Source organism: Rhinatrema bivittatum, chromosome 11, assembly GCF_901001135.1.
Source record: "Rhinatrema bivittatum chromosome 11, aRhiBiv1.1, whole genome shotgun sequence".
Taxonomy (NCBI): Eukaryota; Metazoa; Chordata; class Amphibia; order Gymnophiona; family Rhinatrematidae; genus Rhinatrema; species Rhinatrema bivittatum.
The window spans coordinates 95,579,346-95,597,496 of NC_042625.1; the positions used below are offsets into that span (position 1 = coordinate 95,579,346).

General features: G+C 45.2%; 1 protein-coding gene across 3 annotated transcripts in view; it reads right to left on the reverse strand.

Moving 5' to 3' along the window:
• The window catches only part of AGO3 (argonaute RISC catalytic component 3), a 77,925-nt gene that overhangs the window by 19,557 nt on the left and 40,217 nt on the right, over positions 1-18,151 (reverse strand). For 2 of the 3 annotated variants that reach the window (XM_029572098.1, XM_029572096.1), the window contains exons 10-14: positions 15,362-15,511; positions 15,099-15,232; positions 7,390-7,574; positions 1,524-1,683; positions 1,193-1,283 (exon numbers count right to left, since the gene is read on the reverse strand). In XM_029572098.1, the coding sequence (XP_029427958.1) occupies positions 1,193-1,283; positions 1,524-1,683; positions 7,390-7,574; positions 15,099-15,232; positions 15,362-15,511 (720 nt within the window). The remainder of the gene's footprint in view (positions 1-1,192; positions 1,284-1,523; positions 1,684-7,389; positions 7,575-15,098; positions 15,233-15,361; positions 15,512-18,151) is intronic. The other variant, XM_029572097.1, reaches the window with a different exon arrangement.

Below are 18,151 nucleotides of genomic sequence, written 5' to 3' on the forward strand. Positions count from 1 at the left end.
GAAGGAATGAGGGAAACGTGCGCAGGGAAATTCTATCGTCATAAATCCGAAGAAAGGGATCGCGGCACGACAATCCCTGCAATTCCGAAATCCAGCGGGCCGAGCAAATAGCCACCAAAAACACTGTTTTTAAAGTCAGATCCTTCAACGAAGCCCTGCACAGAGGCTCAAAGGGGGCTTCGCACAGCACCCGGAGAACTAGATTCAAACTCCAATTGGGACATAAAGGCCGGACATGCGGACGCAGATGTTTAACCCCTTTGAGAAAGCGAGCAATATCCGGATGGACAGCTAGAAACAGACTATTCAACCGACCCCGCAAGGCGCCCAACGCTACCACCTGAACCCGAAGGGAATTAAATGCTAACCCCCTAGCGAGTCCTTGCTGCAAAAATTCAAGCACCCGAATGACGTCCACCATCAACGAATTGCAGGAGCGTTGGAGACATCATGCCTCAAACAGTTTCCAAACGTGAACATAAGCCATAGACGTGGCTGGACGGTGAGCCTGTAGGAGCATGGTAATAACCTGCTCGGAATAACCCTTCAAGCGTAAACGTCGCCTCTCAAAAGCCAGGCCGCGAGAGAGAAGTGATCCTCCCAATCCAAAAATATGGGCCCCTGACGGAGAAGATGCGGTAGATGAGCGAGTTGCAACGGACCCTCTAGGGCCAGGCAAATCAGATCGGCAAACCACGGGCAACGTGGCCATTCCGGCGCCACCAGAACCACCCTGCCGGGATGGAATCTTCTTCCAAAGGGTACAGCAATCCCACCAGGGAAAGCACATCCACATCTGCTAGGAGACAGAGATACTGAAGGGCTGAGGTCACTGCAGGGGTATCCAAGGTGACGTCAGCTTTGAAACCTGAATCTGTCTCCATCTGCTAGCAGGGGAGCATATAACCCATTGGTCCTGAGTCCATCTGGCTACATGCTAGGAAAAAATAAAATATCCAGAGCAAAACAAACCCCACAAAACAAGCAATCCCAGTTACAAGAAACCTGGCTCCTGCATCCTCTAAATATTTCTCTAGCCCTGGAAAAAGACACACATAAAACAAAGACTGCTCAGAGATTATAGCCCTGTTTTCACTCATTTGACTCACTGGAGATGTTTTGATAACCTGTAAATACATTCTAACATTTACAGCTTTGAAGAAGTAAAAGCCTGGCTTTCAGGAAGACTTACAGCAGCAATAGATGGCTTCTTCCCATCTCCAGCAGGCGGGTGAGTGACGTCTGCTCCCAAAAAGATCACCGGTTGTTGGAATACAGAAGGTCTTTAAAAAGAACACACAATGACTTGGATTTAGTAAATAAACCAAGAAATCGCTCTCCTGGTATGGCTTAATTTTTCCTTCTATATGATTAAGAAAGGGCTTTGGCTTTTGAGAAAGGTAACCTTTTGTTAGTTTCAACTCCCCATTTGCACTTTTGCCCCCATCCAGTAGGTGCAGTCACACCTAAGACCAGGCACTTAACAAGGTCTCAGGTTGCTTTGATGTAAAATACCTTCCTACCGTTGATGAGGTACGAGGATGTTGTTGATTCCTCCAAGTTTAACATTAATCTTGAGGCACAGGTTGGAAAGGGTCTGAGGAGATGTTTTTATTACATTCTTGACTTGAACGCATTGTGTTGCCATTCCCAGCAGGGTGTCTCCAACACGTTTTACCTCCGCTGAAAAAACAAAACACACAGAAGGGCCTCTATCTGTTGGTTGTCGTGCATAATCCACTTGTCTGGATTGGTCTGAATGGATGAAGAGGAAAAAACTGTTTCCACCCCTGCCAATGACTAGCACATATAGGAAAAATGGTTCTTACCTGCTAATTTTTATTCCTGTAGTACCACAGATCAGTTCAGACTCCTGGGTTTTGCCTCCCCGCCAGCAGATAGAAACAGAGAAAGTTTCACTGACAGGTACATAACTCAGTGTGCCACCTGCAGCCCCTCAGTACTGACCTACACACCAAGCCAGAATGACAGCAACAACCATAAATTTCTAAGCAAACTCACTCTCCTCCAATAAGCCTGAAGAAGGTGAAGTTGCCCAAAAAGACAATGGAAAACCAGTTTCTCAAATTTAACATAAGCAATCAGCATTCAAAACCTCCAACTCCACACTATATACACAGCAAGAGTATGAATAAACGGGCAGGTCTCTGGTCTGACCTGTGGTACTACAGGAACAAACATTAGCAGGTAAGAACCAATTTTCCTTTGCCTGTAAGTTCCCAGATCAGTCCAGATGTACCTAAGCTCCCCTCAACTCGGAGGGGATCTGGAGAGTTCCGCTCATAGAATACTCAAAGCACATAGAAACTACAGCCCCAACATCCAAGCGATAATGCCTAGCAAAAGCATGCAACGACTTCCCAGTAGCAACCCAGCAAATTTCATGCACAGACACCTGTTGTTACTCAGCCCAAGATATCGCCTGAGAAAGCGTCGCATGTGCCCCTAAACCCCCCCTGGCAGCAGGCACCCTTTAGAAATGTAAGTCAACTTGATTGCTTCCTTCAACCACCGCACAATTGTAGCCTTAGATGTCTTATTTCCCTTCTTTGGACCACTCCACAGTACTAAGAGGTGATCCGATCTATGGAAAACATAAAAGTGACCTTTAGATACTTCAGTAATGCATGCCTCCCATCTAAGAGCCTAAGCTCTCCCATGTGAGGTGTAAAGGGATCCAAACCCAAAAAAGCTGGAAGCTCCACTAAGATGGAACATTGAGAATACTTCAGGCAGGATCAGACATCTGTAGAAAGGGATCTCGACACCACAGCGTCTGGAGCTCTGAAATTCTCCTGGTTGAACAAATAGCCACCAAGAAAACCACTTTAAAAATCAAGGCCTTAACCGTAGTTCTCTTTAGTGGTTCAAACAAAGTTCTTTTAGCGGTTCAAACTGAGCCTCACACAATCCTCTAAGGACTAGATTCAGATTCCAAAACAGACAAATGTTCTGAACCTGAGGACGCAAGTTCTTAGCTCCCCTAAGGAACCGTATAACATCCAAATGTGTGGACAGAGAATACCCTTGCGCCTTACCCTGGAGATAATCCAATGTCATTATCTGGACTCAGAGTTGAAGGCCAGTCCCTTGACCAGAACCTTTCTGTATAAAAGCCAAAACATGCGATACCATAGCTTGAACAGGCTGAGGTTACACTCTGTCAACACCAGACCAGGACGCGAAGATCCTCCAAGTTTGTACATATGTCAAGGATGTAGAAGGTCGTCTAGACTGCAATAAGGTGGAAACAACCGCTTTGGAATATTCCCTCCATCTCATTCATCTCCTCTCAGAAGCAAAGCTGTGAGACAGAAGTGAGCCACCTGATCTGAAAATATTAGGCACTGGTTGAAAAGAGTCTACCGATGTCCGAACCTCAAGGGCCAGTGTCTATGGCCATGCTGATCAGTTTTGGGAAGCATGATCCATGTGGCCACTCTGGAGCTACCAGGATCACGTTGCCCAGATGTTTCTCTATCCACGGTAATCCCTTGTCCACCAGAGGCTATGGAGGGAAGACAAAGAAGAATCCCTTATGTCCATGGCATCCCCAGAGCTCAGATTCCTTCCGAACCGTGTTCTGTTCAGCAGCTGTAAAACCGCAATGTCTTGGTGTTCTCTTTGGTCAAGAAACCCCTATCTTCCGTGTACGAGCCACATCACTGCCTTTGACAGCTCCCATTCCCCTAGGGTCTAACTTTCTCTAACTGAGAAAATCCACCTGAACATTGTTCAATCCGGTGATGTGAGACACTGCCAGCCGCTCCAAGTGCTGCTCTGCCCAAAGAATCAACTCCCGGGTCTCTTAATCCACTACCTGACTCTTGGTTCCACCTTGACGGTTGATGTAAGCTACCGTCATCACATTATCTGATAGGATCCGTACTGGATGGCCCTGCAACCTTGGCAGACAGGCAAGCAATGCGAAATGCACTGCTAGTTTCTAACCGATTGATAGACCATGAGGCCTCCTGTTTCGACCACTGGCCCTGCACCAACTGATCTTGCCACACTATCCTCTATCTGGAGAGGCTTGCATCAGCGGTGACTATTACCCAATTCAGAGCCTCCAATTCTACACCACGCTCAAGACTGGAGCGAGTAAGCCACCACAGAAGACTGTCCCTGGCTTCTCCTCTAACAGAAGAGGAAGATGAAACTCTTCCAATAATGAATTCCAGCGGGAGAGAAGAGGCCCCTGCAGAGGCCGCATATGCATGAATGCCCAATGCATTCATTTCAATGTCGATGCCATAGAATCCAGACCTGTAAATAGTCCCAGACCCTGGGCCCCGATAGCTCTAGCAGAAGCCTAATCTGACTCTGCAATTTCAGCACTCTCTCTCTGTGAGAAACACTCTCTCCACCAGCGTGTCGAACTGAGCTCCCAGATACTCCACAGTTTGAAAAAGGTTCACCACCCATCCTAGAGACTTCAAGCGCATCGGTACATTTTCTACTGATTGTCAACAGAGGGCCTCTGATTTCGCATGAATGAGCCAGTCATCCAGATACGGATGCACCAACACACCTTTCGTTTACAATGCGGCCGCCCCCACCACCATCACCCTCGGTGAAGTTTTTGGAGCAGTCTGCTGAAGGGAAGAGCTTGAAACCAAAAATGTTCCCTTAGGACCATGAAGCTCAGGAATCTCTGGTGCTCCGGCCTGATGGCTATGTGCAGATATACCTCTGTTAAGGCGAGAGAAGCCAAGAACTCTCCCTTGCATACGGCTGCTATGACTGACCTCAGTTTCCATGCAGAAACGGGGAACCTTGAGAGCTGCACTTACCTTCTTTAAATCCAATATCTCTTGAATTGGATACAGGGGATAAAGAAACAGGGCAACTTAAAATTGACTTCCAGCCACACTAAGTGTGTTCAGGATCTGAGCCAACAAACACAGCAAGACATCTCTGTGAAAAGAAAAAATCTGAACAAAGCCTGAAGCGGCTCTCAATCATATGCAATTTCTCCCTCTTCTAGAGGTGAGAAAGCCAATTCCCCTCCGGAATCCTCCGATGTCTCGTGATCCACACCCCCTTAACCCTTACCAGGGACAGCATTTCTGCAGCATTTGCCCACTGTGATTGACAAATGGGCGGCCCGAGCACAGGATCCCCACATAGTAGGTTGCTTCGCCTTCGCTGGGCACCCCTGCAGAAAGATCTACGGGACCTGGAAACATTCCACCCAGGAGAAGGAGGCTGGATCTATACCGAAGCCCATAGGCCCAAACTTGCTCTCTCTCCAACCTCTCTCCCTCAGGGAAGCTTCTGCCCTCAGGAACAAGGGAGGAGAATTAACTGTTGCCTCACTTCCCACCCCACTCCCATCCAGGGACACCATAGATCAAGGGAATGTCACACATGGGCAAAAGCTGTAGTAGTCAAATCACTCTGAGCATCTAAATAGCGCGGACACAAATGCAGAGTGAGGGAGGACTGAACTGCTATCAGACGGCAAACCTCACAGATAGCAAGACACTTGGACCTGTTTGTCCCTGGCACCTAATTCTCCTGAACTTCGGCTCTAGGCGGCCTCCTGCGCGCACATCTATGCCACCCAGGGATACAAGCACACCCCTCCAGGACACGCATAAATACACGCTCAAGACTAGGTCGCGGTCATACACGCACAAGTACCTATGCAAATACATGCTCAGGTACCTACGCAAATAGACACTCAAGTAAGCCTAGGTCGCAGATGCACTCAAATCTAGGTTACGGCCTTATGTGCACAGGTCCCCGTGCATGCAACCACCATGCAGCAAGAATGCACGCACATGCCTACGCACGCAGGAACAGAACCGCTGCCATGGCCCACCACACGGCTAAGCAAAACCTGCCTGCACCTTCAGCACGTTTAGGCCCAGATCCGTTCAACATCCAGCACCAAAAACCATCGAAGACCTGAAGAGCTTCTCAACATCTCAGACATCTTGAGTGGCCGAGAACCCAAGGAGACTGAGGCTGAGAGCCAGCATCCCTCGCTGCCTGTTCCACTAAACAAGCTTTGCACAGCAGCAGCAAATTACAACCAGCAGAAGACCTCTACCAGGACCAGAGAATCCTCCTTGGAGCAAGTGTCTCTCTGCACCTTCGCAGGACAGGGAACCGCCGACAATAGTTCAGGAAGGGACTCCCCGCCTCTCCCGCTAGAGAATGGAAAATGGCCACTGTTTCCACGCTGATGGGGAATGCCTCAGTGCTAGATACTGTCGCCCACAAAGCTCGTTCTACCGGTGTGGCCATGCTCGACACAGGACCCCAAACGCCATACCACTTTTGTCGCACATACACGCTGTTCCTTCCCACACCCGCGGTATTGCCAGCACCTCGATGGCAAGCAGGGGAAGCTGCTGAAAAACCCCATCGCTGAGCTCCCCGAGCTGCTAGTTAGCTGCCCCCTGGAACCCCCATGCTGCACAGATTCCTCTAACTAGTTCCTTGTTCTCGCTCTCTCTTTTCATTTTACTCTAAGAACAAATAGATATACATAGAAACCAATACTTTCCTTTGGTGCAGAGGTTCAAGTGCCAGGAGCACAGCCCCCATGGCAGATCAGAAAAGAGCCAGACAGCTGGAATACCAGTCTCCTTTCACCAAACTTTAGTGACCCAGCCCAGGACGGACTGTATAAAGGGACACTTCCCTGCTCCACTGGGCTTGCAGTGCAGGTTCCACCGCTGTCTCACGGGGGATGAGGGATCTGGACCACCAGATGTCCACTCCACAGGCCTCCAGACAGAGCTATCAGGAGGGGTCACCAACTCCCTGCTTACGTGGCCCCAGCAGGACCTCACAACCCCATGGGAGGATCCAGAAATTGCGCCTTTTTTTTTTTTTTGTATCCTTTATTTATAACATTTTAACGTTACAACCACTATAAAATTGCGCCTTTTAATCTTTTTTTTTTTCCCTCTCCAGACTGCAGGCTTTACACCATCTACCATCTGCTGGAGACAAACAAATACTGAGGGACTGCAGGTGGCACACTGGGTTATGTACAGTGAAACTGTCTCCATCTGCTGGCAGGGAGGCAAAACCCAGGAGTTTGGACTGATCTGGGTCCGTCCAGGAAAATGGAAGATGCAGATTAGCCACAGCAGCTGACAAGTTAATGAAGCTGAAATGGAGAGGATTTGCTGTGCTAAAATATTGTGCTGCACATTTAAAAAAAAAAAAAAAAGAGGTCAGAAGTTCTAGGAGAAAACATTTGGTTCTATGAGGGGCTCAGTTCATTCCCTGCAGAGGTCGGCGGGATGGGAATGAATTGCACAATAACAGCAGCAACGTGGGCAAACAAAGCCTGAGCAATCACTAAGAGGAATTTCAAGTTTGACCTTGTTGGTCTTCCCTTACCATAGACGGGCGTTTTCCCCGGCAGGATAACTATGATGAGCTGAAGCCCTGCATAGGTGTTCTTCAGATGTCGGAACATGGGCTCCACACTGTCTGCGCCCTGCGCGTATTTACAGAAGCAGGGCTGGCCCTGGATCGGCATCCCCGCGTCTTTAGAGATCTTACGCAGCTGGTCTGTGAAGCTCCTAATGAACAAAAAACCCCAAATTTATCTTCCTTGACTGCATTAGTTTACTGTTACCAATGATTCAATGATTTAATTAGCTGTACTTAGGGACCCAGCAATTTCAATTATTTTTTTCTGGGAATTTATCAGTGTTTATTATAACCAGAACAAAAATGGGAGAAATCCATGAAAAAAATAAAAGAGACTCCACTTTTTCAGGTAAATATTGTTTTTCCTTTTGTTGAGAAAAATAAAATAAAAACTGAAAAACAAAGATCCCTACATGTGCAGCATATACAGGCCGATACAGTACAGTGTGCGCCGACGGTAGGCACTAATTTCTTCGGGCACCGGGAAAGTGCACCCTCCGATTTAATATCATGGCGATATTATCATGGCGATATTAAGTCGGAGGTCCCGAAAGTTTCGAAAAGTAAAAAAAATATATATATATATATTTTTTGAATTCGGCCTGTGGCTGTCGGGTCGAAAACCGGACGCTCAATTTTGCCGGCGTCCGGTTTCCGAACCCGTGGCTGTCAGCAGGCTCGAGAACCGATGCCGGCAAAATTGAGCGTCTGCTGTCAAACCCGCTGACAGCCGCCGCTCCTGTCAAAAAGGAGGTGCTAGGGACGCGCTAGTGTCCCTAGCGCCTCCTTTTGCCCGTTTTTATCGCCGGGCCTAATTTAAATACTGAATCGCGTGCACCGGGAGAGTGGGCGTTCGGCCTGTGAGCCGTATAAGGGAACCTCATAGGAGTCTCTGAGCCACAAGGTTTAGAATCTGAAGACAAATCCCACCGCTGCGTTGTGAACTTGGACAAGTCATTTCACCCTCCATCGTGAGTTCTCTGGGGAATGTAATCTGATTTCTATTTCACCTTTCAAAGCGGAACACTGAAAGCATCATCCAGCAGACAAATCAAGCTATCAAACGTATTAATGGAAACGTTCATATCTGGAATAAAACCGGCAGCCCTGCTGTACCCTGGCAGTATTTCAGTTCTACATGTGCTTAGCAAACAAAATATTCTCTCCTCTCAGTGGGAGCACAGAGGAGAGGATCACCTTGCTGGTGGCTGGAAAGAATCAGTAAGTACTTCTTAGAGAAATTTAATTACTTAAAAGTACTAGGGAGAAGTAAACTATTGGGGTAGTCAGAAAGGCAGGCAATAAACAGAAGTTTGTGTATTTGTATTTCCCAACCCACCTACCCCTAAGCTCGTCCTTTAATTTATAGGCAGGTGTCACTTTCACACTTAAAAAAAATATATATATATATATGTACAAAAAGTTTAAAAAATAAATCAAATCAGCCTTTTAACTTAAACTCAGAAATTCCCCACACCTTATATCAAGCGTGATCCTTCCCTTGTAGGCCACTACCAGATATATAGTGAATACACTAATACATTTAAAGGACCCTAATTGTACACAGTCCTAGTCCCTTAGCAACCTAAAACTTAATTAGGAACTGAACAATTTTAAGGTGAATGCAGCAGTCCACAGCAAGAGGGGGGCTTCCCAGTCTTTTGCATCGAGTGTCACATGTATGATTTTTTACCCGCCGGTGAGAAGTTGTACATGTGCATGCGATGCAAAGAGCTCCTGGCTCTCAGAGAACGAATCTGATTTTGGCAGGCTAGAGTGGCAGACCTGGAGGAGCTGAGGCAGACAGAGAGGTATATAGATGAGACCTTCAGGGACATAGCCAAGTCCCAACTCCAGTCTGGCAGCCCTGGTGCTGCCTTGGATGAGAAAGGTCTCATGATCAGAGAGCATCAACCGGGTGCAGCAGGAAAGGATCCTGTAGCAAGGACCTGCTCTCCAGGTGGTGCATTGTCCTCTGGCACTGAGAATGGGTCTCCCAGGGCTACTGCCCAGGAAGGAAGGGTTAGGCCGGCCATCATAGTTGGTGATTAGATTAGGAATGTAGACAGCTGGGTGGCTGGTGGGCGTGAGGATTGCCTGGTAACATGCTTACCTGGTGTAAAGGTAGCGGACCTCACGCGTCACCTAGATAGGATTTTAGACAGTGCTGGGGAGGAGCCGGCTGTCGTGGTACATGTGGGCACCAACGACGTAGGAAAATGTGGGAGGGAGGTTCTGGAAGCCAAATTTAGGCTCTTAGGTAGAAAGCTTAAATCCAGAACCTCCAGGGTAGCATTCTCTGAAATGCTCCCTGTTCCACGCGCAGGTCACCAGAGGCAGGCAGAGCTCCAGAGTCTCAATGCGTGGATGAGACGATGGTGCAAGGAAGAGGGATTCAGTTTTGTTAGGAACTGGGGAACCTTTTGGGGAAGGGGGAGTCTCTTCCGAAGGGATGGGCTCCACCTTAACCAGGGTGGAACCAGACTGCTGGCGCTAACCTTTAAAAAGGAGATAGAGCAGCTTTTAAACTAGAACAAAGGGGAAAGCCGACAGTCACTCAGCAGTGCATGGTTCGGAGAGAGGTATCTTCAAAGGATACTAATGATGCATTAGAATTAGGGCATCCCGACAGTGAGGTTCCAATAATAAGAAAAGTAGTCTAAATGCCTGTAATTAAAAACTCACCTGAGCTAAAAGATTCCAGTTTATCCCTGTCAACTGAATAGCAGAATGTAAATACAAACAAAAAACAAACTTTGAAATGTTTGTATGCTAATGCCAGAAGTCTAAGAAGTAAGATGGGAGAATTAGAATGTACAGCAGTAAATGATGACAGACTTAATTGGCATCTGAGAGATATAGTGGAAGGAGGACAACCAATGGGACAGTGCTATACCAGGGTACAAATTATATTGCAATGACAGAGAGGAGCACTCGGGAGGAGGTGTGGCGCTTTATGTCGGGGATGGCATAGAGTCCAACAGGATAAACATCCTGCATGAGACTAAATGCACAATTGAATCTTTATGGGTAGAAATCCCTTGTGTGTCGGGGAAGACTATAGTGATAGGGGTATACTACCGTCCACCTGGCCAAGATGGTGAGACTGACAGTGAAATGCTAAGAGAAATTAGGGAAGCTAACCAAATTGGTAGTGCGGTAATAATGGGAGATTTCAATTTCCAAATGTCTTTTTATTTTTTATATTTGCAAAAATGTACTTGTTTGTTTTTTTCATAAAAATGTGGAAAACGTACTTCCCTTTGGTGGCGCTATCGCGCTTTAAGAGTCCAAAATCCGGAGTTTATGAATGCGAGTCTGACGTGTCCACGTTTCGCGGGCTGCTGCTTCAGGGACTGCACTGGACAGCTCACGATGTGAAGTGTTCTCCGGGCAATATTTATTGAATGAAGTGTATCTCTTAAATCCACATTGCTTTTCCAATTATTTCTAGGTCCAAATTAATTTTTCTCAGACCTTGCCGCCATTTCCTCTTGTCGGCGTTTGAACGGGGTCAAAAAAACAAACAAGTAAATTTTTGCAAATATAAAAAATAAAAAAAAGACATTTGGGTTATGGACCAATGATTAAAAAAGACCCACAGCGGTTAAAACTACAAGTTTACATACTTGCAAACCGCGGGTAGTATGATGGTCCAATATATTAAGATAAATTGATACACCAAAAGTTAAAGACCCTTTTGATACAACATGATTGTTTAAGGTATTCTGGGGTTCATTGTATACCGGACTAATTGACACGAATATACAGTGGTTTTCACTAGATTTCAATTTCCCCAATATTGACTGGGTAAATGTAACATCAGAACATGCTAGAGAGATAAAGTTCCTGGATGAAATAAAAGAGTTTTATGGAGCATTTGGTTCAGGAACCGATGAGAGGGAGCAATTTTAGATCTAATTCTCAGTGAAGCTCAGGATTTGGGGAGAGGTAACTGTGGTAGGGCTATTTGGCAATAGTGAATTAATAGTGAATTAATGACTGGAAGGGGGGCCTAAGAAAATCCACGGCTCTAGTGCTAAACTTTCAAAAGAGAAACTTTGATAAAATGAGAAAAATAGTTAGAAAAACCTAAAAGATGCAGATATAAAGTTAAAAAGTGTGCAAAATGCATGGACATTGTTAAAAAATACCCTAGAAGCGCAGTCCAGATGTATTCCACGCACTAAGAAAGGTGGAAAGAAGGCAAAACTATTACAGGCATGGTTAAAAGAGGAGGTGAAGGAGGCTATTTTAGCCAAAAGATCTTCATTCAAAAATTGGAAGAAGAATCCATCAGAAGAAAACAGAATAAAGCATAAGCACTGGCAAGTTAAATGTAAGACATTGATAAGACAGGCTAAGAGATAATTTGAAAAGAAGTTGGCCATAGAGGCAAAAACAACAAAAACTTTCTTAAATATATCCAAAGCAGAAAGCCTGCGAGGGAGTTGGTTGGACTGTTGGATGATCAAGGGGTTAAAGAGGCACTTAGAGAAGATAAAGCCTTCGCAGATGTTGGAGAAATACCCGTCCGGAGAAGGTTTTCATGGGTAATGATTCAGATGAACTGAACCAAATCATGGTGAACCTGGAAGATGCGGTAGGCCTGATCGACAAAATGAAGAGTAGTAAATCACCTGGACCAGATGGTATACACCCCAGGGTTCTGAAAGAACTGAAAAATGAAATTTCAGATCTATTTCAATTAATTTGTAATCTATCATTAAAATTATTCGATGTACCTGAAGATTGGAAGATGGTCAATGTAGCCCCTATATTTAAAACGGGATCCAGGGGCGAGCCAGGAAACTACAGACTGGTGAGCCTGACTTCAGTACCGGGAAAAATCATTGAAACTTATAAAGAATAAAATCACAAAACATTTAGACAGACATGGTTTGATGGAAACAGCCAACATGGATTTACCCAAGGGAAGTCTTGCCTCACAAATCTCTTACATTTTTTTGAAGGGGTGAATAAGCATGTGGACAAAGGTGAACTAGCAGATGTGGTGTATTTGGATTTTCAGAAGGCATTCGACAAAGTCCTGCATGAGAGGCTTCTAAGAAAACTAAAAAGTCATGGGATAGGAAGCGATGTCCTTTTGTGGATTGCAAGCTGGTTAAAAGACAGAAAGCAGAGTAGGATTAAATGGTTTTCACAGTGGAAAAAGGTAAACAGTGGAGTGCCTCAGGGATCTGTACTTGGACCGGTGCTTTTTAATATATTTATGAATGATCTGGAAAGGGATACGATGAGTGAGGTTATCAAATTTGCAGATAACAAAAAATTATGCAGAGAGTTAAATCTAAAGCGGATTGTGATACATTACAGGAGGACCTTGCAAGACTGGAAGATTGGGCTTCCAAATGACAGATGAAATTTAACATGAACAAGTGCAAAGTGATTCTTATAGGGAAAAATAACCCTTGCTGTAGTTACGCAATGTTAGGATCTATCTTAGGAGTTACCACCTAGGAAAGAGATCTAGATGTCATAGTGGATAACACATTGAAATCGTCGGCTCAGTGTGCTGTGGCAGTCAAAAAAGCAAACAATGCTAGGAATTCTTAGGAAGGGAATGGCAAATAAAACGGAGGATGTCATAATGCCTCTGTATTGGTCCATGGTGAGACCGCACCTTGAATGATGTGTGCAATTCTGGACACCACATCTGAAAAAGGATATAGCTACACTGGAGAAAGTGCAGAGAAGGGCGACCAAAATAAGGGGCATGGAACGTGCTGCATCCAAGGGCCATGTATAGAACTTCCTGCAGCTGCCTGACATTACATCCTGACTAAGTATGTAAAGAAGTCTCCTCTTATGCTAGTTGTCCGTAACGATGGCTGAAAAGGACCAAATGGTTCATCTAGTCTGCCCAGAAAACTTCTTATGATAATATGATAATTAATTCTTGTAAACCGCTAAGATGGATAGACTACTACCCCTAGTGCGGTATATAAAAACGTTTAAATAAATAAATAAATAAATAAATAAATAAACAAACAAACAAACAAAAATATCTACTACGCTGTGTAGGTCACCTCAAGTTTCTCTTAATGGTAGTCTGTGCTGGGTTACCCCTAATCCTTGAGATAAGGGTAGTATAAAATTTGTATATATTACCCTAAACCAATCTGTATAAATTCTTGTTACTTTTTTTATGAACCTTAGCCATGTTACAATCAATTGTTATCTGTTACTGGTTACCTGTCACTCCTGCCCGATTCTAACCCATGTCCTTCCTAAATTATATTGTTACAGTCGATACAAAGTTTCAACGTAAAATAAGAAGCCTTCCTCTTATTGAGCACTGTTGTAATGTAAACCGTTGTGATATGCCAGATCGCACATCGGTACATAAAAACAAATAATTAATAAATAGGAATATTTATAACCAAAAACCAAGCAACTGTCAAACCCATAGAAAATTAATGTTAGCAACATTTTTACGGGGCGAGGAGCCTTACTGAAAATACCGGCAATGCGGGCTTGCTGTGCTTTTCCCCTTATATCTGCCTATCAGAGCCCCCAGGATGTAAAAGTCAGGGCCCCTGCTAGCTGCCGTCTGAATTCAATTCCCCTCCCCCTCCCGCTGTGCACATGGAGAGACTGATGGGGCAGTGCTTGCTTGTTGAGGGCAGTAATCCCTTCCACACTCTTTTCTTCATGTCTAGCCTCGAGGGGCCCCAGCGTTTGCCCCATGCCGGGCCATGCTCATGCTTTATCTAGTCTTGCTCCTGCCCTTCCCTGCCTTGTTGTCAGCGTACCTCGGACCTGTTCTTCTGTTGCAGACATGGACTGTCCTCTGAACTTGCCTGTTCTCAACGGGCCCTGTCTTCCGCACGTTTTGGTCCTGTTTGACTCCTCACCCCCCCTGCACCCCCACCAGGGATGTCCTGCCGGTTGCCAGAACCCGTGAGCTCACTCCAAGGGCAGTGTCGGCCAGGCGGAAGGCCTTGCCTCGTGGCGTCAGCTGCTGCTTGCTAGGGCCTGGTCTGTCTTCACATGTAAAGAGTGCAGGTAAAAATGATAGTTCTTACCATCCATAAGATTTCACATTTTATTCAAAAAAACTCCCGACTCTAAAGAAATTCCTATTTCAACAATCAAGGTATCCCCCAGTTTTGCCACAAAGGCTGCAGCTCATGCACTGTAAAAGATAAACACAACTTATATAATGCAAGGACAGAAAGGGTTTGCAGTGTTTCCAAGTTTACTTTCTGCACGAGCTCCTGACATTTTTTGTATGTTTTTCTTTTTTTAATGTCTTTTGAATATCTTTATGAGAGGTTTGCTACCGTTGTCATCACCTGCTGCAAACCCTTTCTGTCCTTACATTATATATGTTGTTATATATGTTGTGTTTATCTTTTACAGTGCGTGAGCTTCAGGCCTTTCTGTCCCTCCCGACGCAGCCTTTGTGACAAAACCGGAGGACAGCCTGATTGTTGAAATATGAATTTGTTTAGAGTCGGGAGTTGTTTTTTTTAATAAAATGTGAAATCCTATGACTATCATTGTTCCTGCACTCTCCAGGATTTCCTATTTTACAGGGAGTGCGGGTTTTTCTCCCGTTGTATTATCTGGCCGGTGTTCACGTGCCCCAGACTGTGTCATCCTAGCAGCGACCCGAGGCCTGGCATCCTCTGAAGCAGGGCACTTACTTCAGGATCTCTTCTCTACATTGCCTCTGCGTAGCGAAACAGGCTATGGCCCACATTTTGATCTCCACACCCGTGTGGAACTGTTTGCCTCGCATATCCCAAACCCCGTGGCTGGGGGTCGCCACTGTGCGATTCTGCAGAGAGAAAGCAAATCACCCCGTCAGCAGCAGAAAGCCTCAGGGACGTGAAACACACACATTAGCCACTGACTCAGACCAGCTGTGATGAACACATTAAGAAAGGGAAAATAAAAGTTGATTTACTTCAATTTGTGTGTTAAATTCTCCTACCCGTCCTCCATACTGTAACATGGGCGCTGGGAGCACTCTTCCCGTCACGTGAGCCATCTCATCTCGCACTTTAAATTGGAATTCCTGAACAAACGGGTCCGCATCGTAATTTGCGCTTCTTACCTACGGAGAAAACAGGTTTGCCAACATAAGCAACGCTGTAAACCTTCCCTGCCTCTGCTGGTAGACTCAGCAGCCTGGGTCAGGATCAGGAAAGGAAGGAGTCGAGCAGAGCCTTGCTGGTCAGGAACAAAGGCAAGAGCTGCACCTCCTTAGAATAAATGCGCCAGAGTCAGCCGACATCACCTTCCTTGAGCAGGTTTTGTTTTTTTTTATACCATGTGCTGGAAAATGTACATAATTTTAATGAATGTAAGAGACCAGCGCAGTTTTCTTTAAGTCACAGACATGGATTTTTCCCTCTTAGTCACTTCTTGATTTCTAGGATCCACGAGTATAAGATGTGAGAACATTTCTCGGTTTGCAAACACATCTGCGAAAAATATTCCCCTTCTCACAAAAGCATTTTCAGTGAGGTGGAGACTGTTGAGAAAGCAGGATGCGCAGCCACAAACATATGGGTGACAATATCCAAAAGGGCAAATGCCGTCAGCTTTCTCGGAAAAGTGCAGGAGTCTTCTCAGGGCACGAGCTACCATTATGCCAAATCCCCTGAAATCCTATAGAGGCACGTGTGTGTGTATCCTACATAAGAACATGCCATACTGGGTCAGACCAAGGGTCCATCAAAGCCCAGCATCCTGTTTCCAACAGAGGCCAATCCAGGCCACAAGAACCTGGCAAGTACCCAAAAGCTAAGTAGATCCCCTGCTACTGATGCAATTAATAGCAGAGGCTATTTTCTAAGTCAACTTAATTAATAGCAGGTAATAGACTTCTCCTCCAGGAACTTGTCCAAAACTTTTTTTAAACCCAGCCTGAGTAACTGCACTAACCACATCCTCTAGCAACAAATTCCAGAGCTTAATTGTTTGCTGAGTAGAAAATAATTTTCTCAGATTAGTTTTAAATGTGCTATATTCTAACTTCATGGAGTGCCCCCTAGTCCTATTATTCAAAAGAATAAATAACCAATTCACATTTACCCATTCTAGACCTCTCGTGATTTTAAAGACCTATCCCCCCCTTCAGTCGCCTCTTCTCCAAGCTGAAAAGTCCTAACCTCTTTAGTCTTTCCTCATAGGGGAGCTGTTCCATCCACTTTATCATTTTGGTTGCCCTTCTCTGTACCTTCTCCATCGCAATTATATCTTTTTTGAGATGCGGGGACCAGAATTGTACACAGTATTCAAGGTGCGGTCTCACCATGGAGCGATACAGAGGCATTATGACATTTTCCGTTTTATTCACCATTCCCTTTCTAATAATTCACATTCTGTTTGCTTTTTTGACTGCCGCAGCACACTGAGCTGATTTCAAAGTATTACTCACTATTTATTTATTAGCTTTTATATACTGACATTCATGGGTACATCATGCCGGTTTACAATATAACTGAAGGAGGAAAATACAAAAAACGAGGGTGGGGGGAGGGGTGCAGCTAGGAAGAGAGAAGGGGCGAGAGAAGAGAGGGAAAAGATCTTTTTCCTGGTTGATAGCTCCTAATATGGAACCTAAACTCATGTAACTACAGCATGGGTTATCTTTCTCTATATGCATCACCTTGCGCTTGTCCACTAATCAATGAGAGCACCTGTTACAGGTAAATATCTCTCTGCTTTTTCTCAGGATAAGATGATGCGGCCACACATATGGGAATCCCTTCTGACTCTGAGAAAGATGATCCTGTCTTCGATGCTGAAGAACCAGCAGTAATCTGTGAAGCTCCTGGGCCCTTTGCTACTGAACACTTTTGTAAAGATGAGGGCTCTCTGTAGAAAGAGGTCTAATAAGCTTAATTGCGACATTCTTGTGCAGATGCCACAGCCAGAGACATCGTGCTGTGAGCCCAAGTAGCGCATACAAGTAACGTGATGATCCAGGATGTACAGATTGCGGCGGCAGCACAGGTATCTCTAAGCCACTGAAGAGAAAAGCAGGCGGGATGATATTGAATCCCAAAACTCTGATCAAAAAGGGGTAAGAAGGCAACAAGGACTGAATTGCACAGGCTGGGTAAACAAATAAGCGTGGGAGTAGCTTGCTTATTGTGGCGGTTACTACCCCTAACTAATCAAGCTTGATTCTTCACTTAGATGCAGCTCCAGCACTGCTCTCTACATCAATGGTGGAGGTGGAAGGAAATTAGAACCAAAAAGTTACCAATAAGGGCCCTGAACTCAGCGGTCAGAGTAACAGATAAGTATGAGAAAAATAAGTGTGAGAGCTTGCTGGGCAGACTGATGGGCCGTTTGGTCTTCTTCTGCCGTCATTTCTATGTAGGAAAATAAAGAAAAGGAAATGCTGAGGTCTGATCATCTTAAAAAGTGACATTTTCTCAGAGGAGAAAGAGCATCGAAATCATCTGTGGAGAAAAATTAAAAAAAAAAAAAAAAAAAGGGCTGAGGGGGCCCCCATGTGGTTGCCCCACACCCTGTCCCAGAAAGCCTTTGAGACATTCAGCTTTCTAGGATGTGGCTGCATTATCCTGCTTCTCCTTGGAGAAATCCCGGTTGGCTTTACTTGTACAGACCTGGAGTGGAAGGGACGTGCGGAACATGGAATAAGTTCAAATAAGCAGAACAATGCTTTGTTCCATGAATTACACAGAAAAATGGTGTCCAACATATTCGTATGGAGCAG